The sequence below is a fragment of the Schistocerca americana genome, chromosome 9 (assembly GCF_021461395.2).
Source record: "Schistocerca americana isolate TAMUIC-IGC-003095 chromosome 9, iqSchAmer2.1, whole genome shotgun sequence".
Lineage (NCBI taxonomy): Eukaryota > Metazoa > Arthropoda > Insecta > Orthoptera > Acrididae > Schistocerca > Schistocerca americana.
The window spans coordinates 142,982,522-142,995,473 of NC_060127.1; the positions used below are offsets into that span (position 1 = coordinate 142,982,522).

Below are 12,952 nucleotides of genomic sequence, written 5' to 3' on the forward strand. Positions count from 1 at the left end.
GTGGATGGGCTGTGTGGGGAACCTGTAACCTCCATTAAGGAAAGGTAACTATTGACAACTTGTATAATCAGTATTAAAGTCTTACAAAATTGCGATAATAGTAATGACCTTTAGAAGAATAAGTTAGTTTCGTGAATGAGAGTCGAATCGTTTAGTTTTTACCCATCAGAAAATTTCATTCTATCCCTCAGGGGGTAATTACCTCCAGGGCAGGAACTACTCTACTAGAAGATTCTCTGCTGGGGGTTGACTGTCTGGGAAGGAATAGCTCTGGGTAGTCGTCTGACCTTGATAGCTCTTGAGGTCCGCTCGCCGTGTTTGGATGGCGTATTTTTACTTTGGGGTGCGTGCATATGCCTTGCGGTAGTGGTCCATACTTTGGGCTATACGAACGTTTCCTGCTGCCATGGTTGGCGGACGTGGATACTTGAAGCGTCCTTAGTTCGCCAGGTCTGATGCGGGAGTCACGGTTGAGAACCGTTTCTGCTCTGCAGTGAAATGTCCGCCGCGATTCGTGAGAGCTGCCCTCCTTTGCCACTGAAATTCGTTTGATGTTATTGCCGTAAACTGATTTGGCTTGTACTGCTGGCCCTTGCTTTGCACGAAGCCCTTACCGGTAACAAGGGCCTGCCTGAGCTAAACATTCGTTCGATTTTTATTTGATTTATCAAGGACTTGCTCTTACCTACACTAGCGGCGCGTGTTGTATTGTGTGATGTCCTTGATCTTTGCCTCCACTATTCGTGTTCTTGATTTCTAACTTTAGGACCCTTTGAAATATTATGTCAGTTGGCTTTGATTTAAAAGATTTGTCTTTACCCGCATTTCTGGTGTGTGCATATTCCGTAAATACGACGGTGTACTGAAAAGTAATGCCTCCGAATATTTGATTCCGTTCCCAATATCCGTCGATGTATTACAAGACATGCACATTACTCGGTCGAATTTCCCGCTTCGTTGACACAAGCTGAATCCTCCGAAATGTAGCGTTTGACATGGATATGTGTGATGTACCTATGTAGGTGTGTGAGATACAGCTCAGAAAACTGAAATGACGAGTTCGGAGTGTTCGTCCACACTTGGAGCACACTCTCCTTCAGCAGACTACACGTGCTGTGCGACAGCTACTACATTCAATAAATAAAATCACAGCAGCCGTATCATCAAACAAAATTTATGTCAAGCGACTAGTTTCGGCACAACACTTACGCCATCTTCAGGTGCACTATAAACCAAAAGTGTACTTCCATTCCTTGACCCACGCATTGTAGAGCCCACGTAATATTATTAGTCGCGGACTGCACACATCAGGTGTGTATACTCTACAAAGTGTTTTCGCCAATAGTAACAATCTACGACAACTAGTATTACATTATGATGATACGGCTTTATTCATATCATCAGCCGCTGTCTCACGTCCGTGAGAGCGATGTCCTTCCACAACACCGCTACAATCCGATGCCTTGGAATCACTGTCATCGATCATCCTCCATACGGCGCCGACTTGGTCAAATCCGATTTTCATCTGTTTACAGAACTTAAAGAACACCTTCTAGGACTTCACTTTGATAGCAATTAAGCGGTGTAAGCAGAGGTGAGGTTGTAACTCCGTCAACAAAGTCAAACAGTGACAGTATCAACAAACGACCTCTGTTTGGGAGAAATGTTTTCATTACCAGGGTGACCACGTTGAGAAATAAATGCGTAGACACGAAGAATAAAGATGCAGAACTTTAATAACGTTTATTTTATTTAAAAAGCTTTAAGAATTTTCGTATTAAGAATTCGGAGGCACAACTTTTCAGCAGGCCCTTGTATCTTTAATATTTTTCACTGTCGGTTAAGGTTTAAAAGTCCCTGCGTGTGTCGTTATTTATTTAGATATATAGGCCTAATTCTACTCTGTTTGAGGCTCAAACGGTCTCATTTCTCTGCCCTCATTTCCGCTGTAGTTTTTGGGGGCCCACGAGCTATTTTTGTCATCTAAACTTAATGTACCTGTTTTCTGTGTGTGCGTTTTAGAATCTGAACTGAATCGATCGTCCGTTTCGGGCGTGGGCTGTGCTCATGCCGGTCACCGTTCATTGATTAATCCGTGGATTTCAGTCTACAGGAAAATTTGTTATCGTGTATATTCTGTTGTGTTGAACGGTATTGTAAGCACATTGTGGGCTTTGTTATATCGATTTCGGAGTGGGCGAACCTATTGTGAGTACCCACGAGATTATGTTCTAATGCTATACTGTCCAATGACTCTTTTTTTTGCTTTTAAATTCTCTATATTGTTATACAAACTATTGTTTTCTTTCTGCTCAGCATCCTACCGTTTCCAGATCTTATATCCCTACCACTTCACTACAACGCATATTTCATCGAGCTGTGTTACTTGGGAGTGTTACGTCATACGAAAGCTACTTTCCTCCTCATGTTTTAGACACCAAAGTACGATCTGCCAGAGAGGGTGAGTAGCAACCTGTGACTGTTGCTAGTCGCGCGGGATTAGCCGAGCGGTCTCGGGCGCTGCAGTCATGGACTGCGCGGCTGGTCCCGGCGGAGGTTCGAGTCCTCCCTCGGGCATGGGTGTGTGTCTTTGTCCTCAGGATAAATTAGGTTAAGCAGTGTGTAAGCTTAGGGACTGATGACCTTAGCAGTTAAGTCCCGTAAGATTTCACGCACATTTGAACATTTGTGACTGCTGATGACGCTGTAATTTACGTGAAAATCTCTTCACTGAATAGCTGAAGTGTGACATGGACAGAATTTCTATTCTGTGTCATGAATGGCAGCTTGTTCTAAATGTAGGGGAGTAGTAAAAAAATCCCATAAGTTCGAATTCAGTATTAGTGGGGTGCCGCTTGATACAGCCACGTCGATTAAATATCTAGGTATAACATTGCAAAATGATATGAAATGGGATGAGCACATAAGGACGGTAGTAGGAAATGCGAATGGTCGATCTCAGTTTCTTGGGAGAATTCGAAGGGAGTGTAGATCATCTACAATGGAGATCACGTATAAACTGCTAGTGCGATATATTCTTGAGTAATATTCGAATGTGTGGGATCCCCACCAGGTCAGATGGAAGGAAGGCATGGTGCATAGACTGATATCCTATATCAGCTCGGTTTGAAGGTCTGTCTCTCTACTTCTTAGTCGGTTTTAGTGCCATAATCCACGATTCCGCAATATACTTGTTCGAAGCAGGCATTTTCTCAAGATAGGTCTATGTTCTTCCAAACCGCGATTGTTAGCAAATAGACCAAAATCAGGTTCACTGTCATGATAATCTTCATCTGAATCTTCCTCCTCGTGGTACGCCATTATCTGGCAAAGCTCATCATTGCTTTCAGTCATTGCAGAAAAATCGTCATTTTCAATATCAGGTACATTACTCTTTCCCAGAACTTATAAAAATCTCTTCCACACTGAGATTTTTCTTTGTAATACCTAATCATTATTTAAATAATTCCAAGTAATTATTGGCAACAAGCTATTCCAAAAATCAGACCATACACTCAGAACGAACATACAAGGAAAACGTGGATTGTTCTAGCTTCCATCCATCGCTCACTGATCAGTCTGACTGACAGTTAGAGATAGCAAAATGAAAGCCAAAGTTTTAAATTCCGGGTTACAGAAACCGCTCACGCAACCATACAAACATTGCAAGGTAGTCTACGGTGCCGACAGTTCTCTGTCTGCCAACAACTAAAAAGTCGTGACCACCACAACCAAGAAGTGCCGCGGCTATCAACAGCGCAAAGAAATCTTACTAGTGGCCCCATCTATGGATCACCCCTGAGTTGGCTAACTTGACATAACATTAATTTAATTCCTTCCAACGCATAAAAAAAATACGTGACATCGTAGGTAATGAGAATGGGTGTCACTGAAAAATTAATAACAAGAACCTACGGCATTACATAGAGCTTTATTAACTAATATCAAGGTCAAGTGAGAACAAACATATAAAGAGAAAATTAAACTGCGTAACATTTCATTAATACGAACTCAGGTTTGCTGGTATCCTAACTGGAATTTACGTCAAAATGAAACTGAGTACTGTGGGTGGAAGGATGCCAATCTTGGAAAGCACACTCTATTGTATCGTTCCATTGATTGGTCTCTCGTGTCAAAATAAGCATGCATTGGACAATGGGACTGACTACTGCGAGTGCAAGGTTGCTATGAAGAAAAGATGGTCGTGAAAACGATTGATAGGCTACTGAATTTGCCGAAGCTAAGCATCGTTACCGAGATAGCCGTTGAAAGACGAGACGCTGTCGTCTGCGTGCAGGCGCTACCGAAACGTCGTACTTCGGTAGGTGACCCAACGTCCGCCGGTGATTGTCTCACGTCCGCGAATACATAAGTTTCGCCTAGACAAGGAAGCAGACAATTATATTATGTAATATACGTCACTTAAATAAATGATGACAAGAAACTGTCACTGGCATTTGTGCATACAACAAAAATGAAATACATTTTCTTGTTTGGTTTATGGGATAAGTTATGGATGGTAGCGTCCTTGAGCTCCACCTATTTCGTGTAGGTGACGACAGAATTTTTTTACACAAGACACTACGTAACACAGGTGACAGCACGGTAGTCTTGGTGAGAGCTGTGGGCGGTCTTACAGACTAGACCCAGGTGTGGGTCAGTGGATGTGGGCTGTAGTTGCCATGTCGCACGTCACGCCCTTGCAATGCCGCTGGCCACTGCGGGGTGTGGGCGGTACACACAGACCAGATCCTACACGAGGACCAACTGCACCCATGACAGCCACTTTTTGTCGCAATGCGGTACACTTCACGTCTCCCTCCAGCTGGGGCGCCGACAAGAGGTGGTACGTCTTTTAGAGCTGCGAGGTGCAGGTGGCCGGAACAGACTGCCGGTGGTCACGCGAACCACGCCCACATGTGGACCAACTCTCTGGCATCATGTACGAGCCCTCAAGGACATCCCGCGGCTGATGGAAACGCCCCTCCTAGGGCATTGTTCACGGGTAGCCGTGTTGACAGCAGCGCGTCCCTGGAGCCCCTACTCAAACAGCAGTTCGGCGGGACCACCAGCTGGCTTCGGCTCTTCCCACAGAAAGTCCGCGCTCGGGGATTCCCCAAGGTCACTTCTCTAATGTCACCAGTCAGCGAAACCAAGCGTGGTGCGTGGCGGTCCATTGTTCTCATCTACCGGCAGGGATAGTCCAGGTCGTCCGCCTGTCACAGCGTTGTGCCTGACAGGTTACACCACCTGTTTCTCTTCAATGGCCCTGGCCTCGTCCCGTGCCGGCCGCTTTCTCGTCCGACCTCCTTGTATCTCCCCGTACCTCCATGAAGAGTGCCTGCACAGTCCTCACCGAGACACTATCTACACCTTTTACAAAATCTTGTACATGGTTACAGTAGTGCATCAGATTCAGACTCACAAACAAAACTACAATATTTACAATCTAGATGATACTAAAAACACAAAAAAGATTAAAGTATTTATTCAACGATTACTACTGTATATATAGAGAAAACAAAATACAAAAATGTGGCACTCAGCAACTGACATGAAAAAGTCACAAAAATTACTCTAATATCTAACAGTAGACAGGGGTACCCCTTACTAATTACCTTATATGTAAATTCCCGTCCCTTATACTCTAATTGCACTTAAAAACTAACCTCCAACAACTTTCATATCCTAAACATTCAGGCATTCACAGTGGTAAACACAAACCGAGACCAAACCTGAATGATGAAGCCCAACACGCAACAGTAAGCCTAAAAACGTAGTATTCCTACGTGGTGGCGGCGTCTGGGAGATCTGTGAACATTTTAAAGACAAGCACAGGGGTCCACAGTAAGAAAACAAAGGGGCAACGCAAAAGAGACAGTGAAGACCGGCAGTGCAACCAGCATGAAGGGAAATAAAATTTCGATACTTACGTGTCCATCTGGCCCGACTTGCGACAACCGAGTCGCTAGATGCCGTCTTCCCCGTCTCGCTGAAATACTGATGTTTCGACGGCAGTTCTTCTCCGAATCTCCAGGTTTCTATGTTTTTGATTAGGTATTCCTGTGATCTCGGGAACGAATTGCCCAGCAGACTCTGAATTTTGACGAGGAAAGTCGGGCAAACGTCCAGACGTGTGCAGTTCTACCGAGAGCCAAGAAACACAAGCAATAAAACTATCGCTACAGTGGGACGTAACTGATATGCATGGGAAATACGTAGTCCTATTCCGTGTCTTGGTTTTGTTGTTGGGGTGCGAATAACTATTCCCCACTATCTTTTCTCCACGATGGGGCTGCACTCTCTCTCTCTCTCTCTCTCTCTCTCTCTCTCTCTCTCACACACACACACACACACACACACACACACACAATGACACAATGTATTTAAACGTGGAGGAGAGTTGAACCTCTCACTATACGGAAGTATGACCAAACGCACAGCAGCGAGGGAGGGCTCGGTGGCCTCCTTAGCATTTCACGAATCCGAATTCAGCACACCCAACTCAAGTGTGGCTAAGCGCACTCGAAGAAACACCACAAAGAACTGCCGCAACGCTCAAGGGCGTGCCGTTCTTACTCGAAACTGATCAGGTGCAACGCAACGAGTTCGTGCCCCACTCACTGTCATAAGCATTCGTAAGAGTGGTAAGCACCCCGCAACACCACCAGACCGGTCCAGCTTTCACACATGCCAGATGACGGTACCCCCATCAAGAAGTCAAAGGCCAACATCACACATATATCATTCATGACCCCAAACTCCGATAAGTACCACTTAGAATTATGGCGTTCAGATTCCAGATCAGTGCTCCATGAGAAAAGCAGTCACGGAAAAAAATAAAATAAAAAGCGATTAAGATGGGTGTGACACTGAAAAAGGACAAAGAAAAAAATGCAGTAGTCAGACACAAATGCCCCTTACAACCTTGTTTTCACTCAACCCATATAACCAAAAATAAGTAAATAAGTAAACCCTTTACAACACCTGATGTTTACACAGTCACATTTACAGTACATACAACAAACCATACCTGAACTTCTACTACTAAACAGATGTGTGATACATTACGAAGAGCCTATTCTATGAAGTGCTTCAACGAGATGAAGGCCGCTCGACCTTTTTGTCTTCAATGATTCCAATTCAGGGGCGTCCTCGTGAGTGATTTTGCGTATTTGGAGATTGCGAACCTCTTTCGTGTACCCCTGGCGTCAATTTCGTGGAGGGCTACGGTTACGCGTGTTGCGAGATGGATTGGATGTGAAATATTACTGTATCTCATTGCTACCTATCAGAACCCCTCGGAGAGCTTTAAACCCCAGGCCTAATTGACCAATTGTAAAGTGACCCGTTTCCAAATTACATACAAAAATAACCACTATTTCAGTATACATATAATTCGAAAATGATGCTTTGCTGATTAACATTGTTCTTATGTGAAAAACACAATATAAATGTGAAATTAATACTGTAACTAATCGAAAGAAATGTAGCACATGGTCAGGATGTACCAGTAAACCTATCATTATAAAATTACTACAGCAAATTAAATAGAACATATAAATAAAGCATGTTAATTGAATTTCCGATATATGTTAGCACTAACATTCACGCACTAGTTGATTTGTTATAAACAAATTTAGAAATGAAATTGTTACCTGTAACATAATTAGTCAGAAAAAGTTATATTATCTCGTAACTAAGTTGAAAATAGGTTCACCTTGTTCAGCTCTGAGATTGTAAATTTTTAGCAATGTGTATCTCATATTCGGTTTAACTTTTAACTGTGATTTTACATAAAATTGTAATTTTCATTGTAGGTAATTGTTAACAAAAGTATAAATAGAGGTCACGCAGGTGCCTTGGGGCACTCGTTTTCTGGCTACGGTTGCGAGCAAATGCACTGTAGGCTCACTCTTTTGTTGATTGTTGTGAACTCTGTGTCGTTTGATGTCAACTTTGGGTAGATGTGATGTAACCGGTACAGTTCACCAGGCTCGGACACCAGAGTCCTGGAAATGTATTGGTGTTAAAACTGCACTGTACTTTGGAATTTATTTGGGAGTTTTCCGCAACCCTTTTCATAGGCTGCACAGCGACGAGACGAATCCAGGAATCTTACAAGACCCAGAGAACTAAACAACTCTCACTGTTGGTAGAATTGACGTGAAAACAACAGCACATCGACTGGGCATTTCACTCAAATGTCAAAACATTTGCAACGCGGAGGTGGGGAAATATAAACATCTCAGGTGTACGAATCTCAACCGCATATCCTACCTGCCGATTCCTGTCTGGACCGCGCCAACCTCCAGTCGCTTTCTGGTTCTGTTCCCGCTCGCGCCAGTTTCGAACGTCGTGCCGCACATTATCCGCTGCTCGGCTCTGGTACCCGTAATCTGTGCGGTCGGGTTGCGGTGCTCTCTCCTCTGTCTCTCCCTGTGCACCGTGGCGCGCAGTGCGCCAACCCTTGTTCTTACGCAGTTGCTGGTTGTTGCTGTCATTGTTTCTGCGTTTCTCCCTTACATTGTGCCTCTCATATATCCATTCAAGCTCGCTGAGTAGACATTTGAAAGTTTCAGTGTCGTCTCCGCACATACCGACAAGTGCCTGTCGGTACTGCGTTTGGAGCTTCTATTAACAGAAACGCATAATTTCCTACGGGCTGCAGGATGCGTCCAAGAACTCGTTATTCTTTAATAACGCTTCGAACATTTACCGGTCCTTTGTCTCCTGAAGATTCGAGTTCAGGCCACATCGTATTCCCCTGTTTTGCTCTATCCTGCATTTCTCGTTACCGGTAGGTAGCGAGAAATACTTCTTTGAACTCTTCTAATGTGCTGCGCTTTGCCGCGACATCTCGCATTTTTTCGGCGGCCATTCCCGTGAAAGGTTCCCTCTACTACTTCAGTTTAAGACTACGCGCAACGGATTTATTTGCGGGACCTTTGCATAAATGCCCTAACTTGAAAGCTATGTCAAATCTGCTTGGTCCAATGATTGACATTCAAACATATACTAAAATGATTAAATAATTTTTTTAAACAGATATTAAATAAAATAATGAAAGGTTTGTCTACTCTTATAAAAAGCATGTTCCGACTCAAATTTGAATTTTATATAACGGTTTATTCATTAAACATTTCAGATAATTACACTACTGACCATTGAAATTGCTACACCAAGAAGAAAAGCAGATGATAAACGGGTATTAATTGGACAAATATATTATACTGGAACTGACATATGATTACATTTTCACGCAATTTGGGTGCATAGATCCTGAGAAATCAGTACCCAGTACAGACACCTCTGGCCGTAATAACGGCTTTGATACGCCTGGGCATTGAGTCAAACAGAGCTTGGATGGCGTGTACAGGTACAGCTGCCCATGCAGCTTCAACACGATACCACAGTTCATCAATAGTAGTGACTGCCGTATTGTGACGAGCCAGTTGCTCGGCCACCATTGACCAGAAATTTTCAGTTGGTGAGAGATGTGGAGAATGTGCTGGCCAGGGCAGCAGTCGAATATTGTATGTGTCCAGAAACGCCCGTACAGGACCTGCAACATGCGGTCGTGCATTATCCTGCTGAAATGTAGGGTTTCGCAGGGATCGAATGAAGGATGAACCACGGGTCGTAACACATCTGAACTGTAACGTCCACTGTTCAAAGTGACGTCGATGCGAACAAGAGGTAACCAATGGCACCCCATACCATCACGCAGGATGATACGCCAGTATGGCGATGACGAATACACGCTTCCAATGTGCGTTCACCGCGATGTCGCCAAACACGGGTGTGACCATCATGATGCTGTAAACAGAACATGGATTCATCCGAAAAAATGACGTTTTGCCATTCGTGCACCCAGATTCGTCGTTGAGTACACCATCGCAGGCGCTCCTGTCTGTGATGCAGCGTCAAGGGTATCCGCAGTCATGGTCTCCGAGCTGATTGTCCATGCTGCTCCAAACGTCGTCGAACTGTTCGTGCAGATGATTGTTGTCTTGCAAACGTATCCATCTGTTGACTCAGGGATCGAGACGTGGCTGCACGATTCGTTACAGCCATGCGGATAAGATGCCTGTCATCTCGACTGCTAGTGGTATGAGGCAGTTGGAATCTAGCACGGCATTCCGTATTACCGTCCTGAGCCCACCGATCCCATATTCTGCTAGCAGTCATTGGATCTCGACCAACGCGAGCAGCAATGTCGCGATACGATAAACCGCAATCGCGACAGGCTACAATCCGACCTAAGTCGGAAACGTGATGGTACGCATTTCTCCTCCTTACACGAGGCATGACAACAACGTTTCACCAGGCAACGCCGGTCAACTGTTGTTTGTGTATGAGAAATCGGTTGGAATCTTTCCTCATGTCAGCACGTTGTAGGTGTCGCCACCGGCGCCAACCTTGTGTGAATGCTCCGAAAAGCTAATCATTTGCATTTCGCAACATCTTCTTCCTGTCGGTTAAATTTCGCGTCTGTAGCACGTCATCTTCGTGGTGTAGCAATTTTAATGGCCAGTAGTGTATAAGACCAAAAAAATCACTTCTTTATACAAATCTTAACGCATCTGATCTTTACACAGCATGAAATTTGCAACAGATTCCACAATATAAATTCAGCTCATTTCACTTTCTTATTAACAATGTAAAATTTGACGTATCTGACTTTGTATTTAGATTTATCGTTAACGCATCTGAAATTTCTACTAAAACTATGGTCTCCTACAGAATGGTATCTCTTATTACCACAAATCCCCACTTTTGGAACGGAAGAAAAGGATATTTCACAACTGTATCCATTAATCAAGATGCACACACAATTACTGCACCAACTTATGCACAGGAGAAACGTAAGGATCGAGTCGTTAGCAGTCCCGATATTCACCATTCAGTAACTGTCTCTACTCAGTATTATTCCAACGAAAACCAAAATTATCACATACAAATTCCGCGCCTATTTGATTGTTCACTTTAATAGCCACTATTGTACTGCTGCCTTCTGCCGACAGAACTTCACCCACTGAAATATGAAAACCTTTCCAAAATCACACATACAAAATACGCACACTCAAGTTGAACTACTTACTTTGTTGCAACCAAAGTTCATGGCTACGTTATCAGTTTACTAATCTCTTTCCCCGCTTCGCAATATTAATTATTCAGAAAATATCCCCCCCCCCTCCCCCGTGACTCTACATTCCAATAACCATGAATGAGTAAGCATTATCTGCACCTGGTTTGCTGAAATTCGACATACGCCTTCACACGAGAGACCACGTATCCTTAACAAAGGATCCACATTGCTAAATCTTTCAGGATTGCAGATATGTAAGAAAATTGAAAAATTATAGCAGTACTTAATTCCACACGCATATTTTGTGTAACACTTCTTACTTACATGCACTCGTGCCTCCACTAGATTCTTGATCAGCCCCACGTGGTGTGTTCCACGTGTAAAACTAAATAAATTGCCACACGCACTTAAACATTTCATTTTTCCTAATGAACCTGCTTGCTCAACAAATTAAGATTAAATTATTCACCGCGAAATTGTTATAAAACCCCAAAATTGCCAATTACTATTGTTATATCCTAGCCAGTAATGCCACCCGAGCCCGCTGCCAAAAAGGTTGGCAGCATCAAAGTCCGGACGCCGTCCGCATAAGCAGCGCCAGCGAGACAGGAAATCGCCGCAAGTCTGCGCGCGCCACCGCTGGCTTCTGGGTTCTTAAGCGCTGGAGTCGCGAGCGCTAGGACAGTTCTGTATTCGCCGCTCAGTTGTATACTCGCCACCGAATTGTGTACTTGCTAGTCAGTTGTGTGTTCATCGCAGCAGAGTTGTTGTTTGTCGTCAGCCGACGCTGACCTAGCCGCTCCGACTCGAACTAGACAGATTTCTGTAGACACGGAGTTCTCTACTGTGTTGCTGTATCTTCGTTAATAAAGATAAGTACCGACTTTTATTTAATCAGAGTGTTTGGGTTTTCCTCTTTCTGTTCCCTGTTCCAGTGGACCGGTCGGCCCGCTATTAAAAGTGTGGCGGTGACTTCGTAAGCCGTTTCTACAGCGAATTGCTTGTCGCTACGAACGCCGCCACAAAACTGGCGACGAGGACTTCCGAACTCGTGTGCAGGGCTGGTTCAACTTGTTTCTGGTTATACTAATTATAGCGATAAAATTTTGGGGGCTGGTTTAATTTGTGTTCACTATGTCTGCCGAATTACAACAGTTGATCTTGTTACAGAATCAGCAAATACAAAGTCTGGTGGAAGCAATCGCCAAACAAGCGGCTAATCCTCCAACACAAAAGGAACAAGCACAGGCAATCGCCAAACAAGCGGCTAATCCTCCAACACAAAAGGAACAAGCACAGGCACCTTTCCGTGCTTTTGATGCATCAAGAGAAGAATGGCGAGAATATTTCGCGCAGTTGCAGGCGCACATGACAGTCTACAAAATCACGGGTACTGAGCGGCAGCTTTATTTAATTTCCACTGCAGGCGTGGAAGTCTATCGACTACTTTGTAAGTTGTTCCCGGAATCCAAGCCAGAAGCTTTAGACTATGGCGTTGTTGTTAACAAGCTTGCTGAGTATTTCGAGTCGCGAGTTCATGTGGCAGCGGCCAGATTCAAGTTCTTCAGATTAAAGAAACTGCCACATCAATCTAATAAACAGTGGTTAACAGATTTACGGGGCCTCACCCGTCAGTGCCGATTTAATTGTGTGTGTGGAGCTTCCTACAGTGATGTCATGTTACGAGACGCTATTACTCAAAACATTGCAGATTCTCGTATTCGTGCTGCTATCTTAAAGTTGCCTGACCCGTCATTAGAGACTGTGATGAACATCATTGAAGCCCAAGATACTTTTGACTATGCTGAGTGTGAGTTAGATCAGCCATGTATTTCTCAAATTGCCTGTGCTAAGCAAGTT

The 12,952-nt window shown here is 44.0% G+C and overlaps 1 protein-coding gene across 1 annotated transcript in view; it reads left to right on the forward strand.

Annotated features, from left to right (window-relative positions):
• The first annotated feature begins 4,917 nt into the window (after positions 1-4,917).
• Positions 4,918-12,952, forward strand: part of LOC124550752 (proline-rich receptor-like protein kinase PERK13) — a 34,490-nt gene continuing 26,455 nt past the window's right edge. Inside the window, exon 1 of the mRNA XM_047125475.1 lies at positions 4,918-5,161. Within this exon, the coding sequence (XP_046981431.1) occupies positions 4,918-5,161 (244 nt within the window). The remainder of the gene's footprint in view (positions 5,162-12,952) is intronic.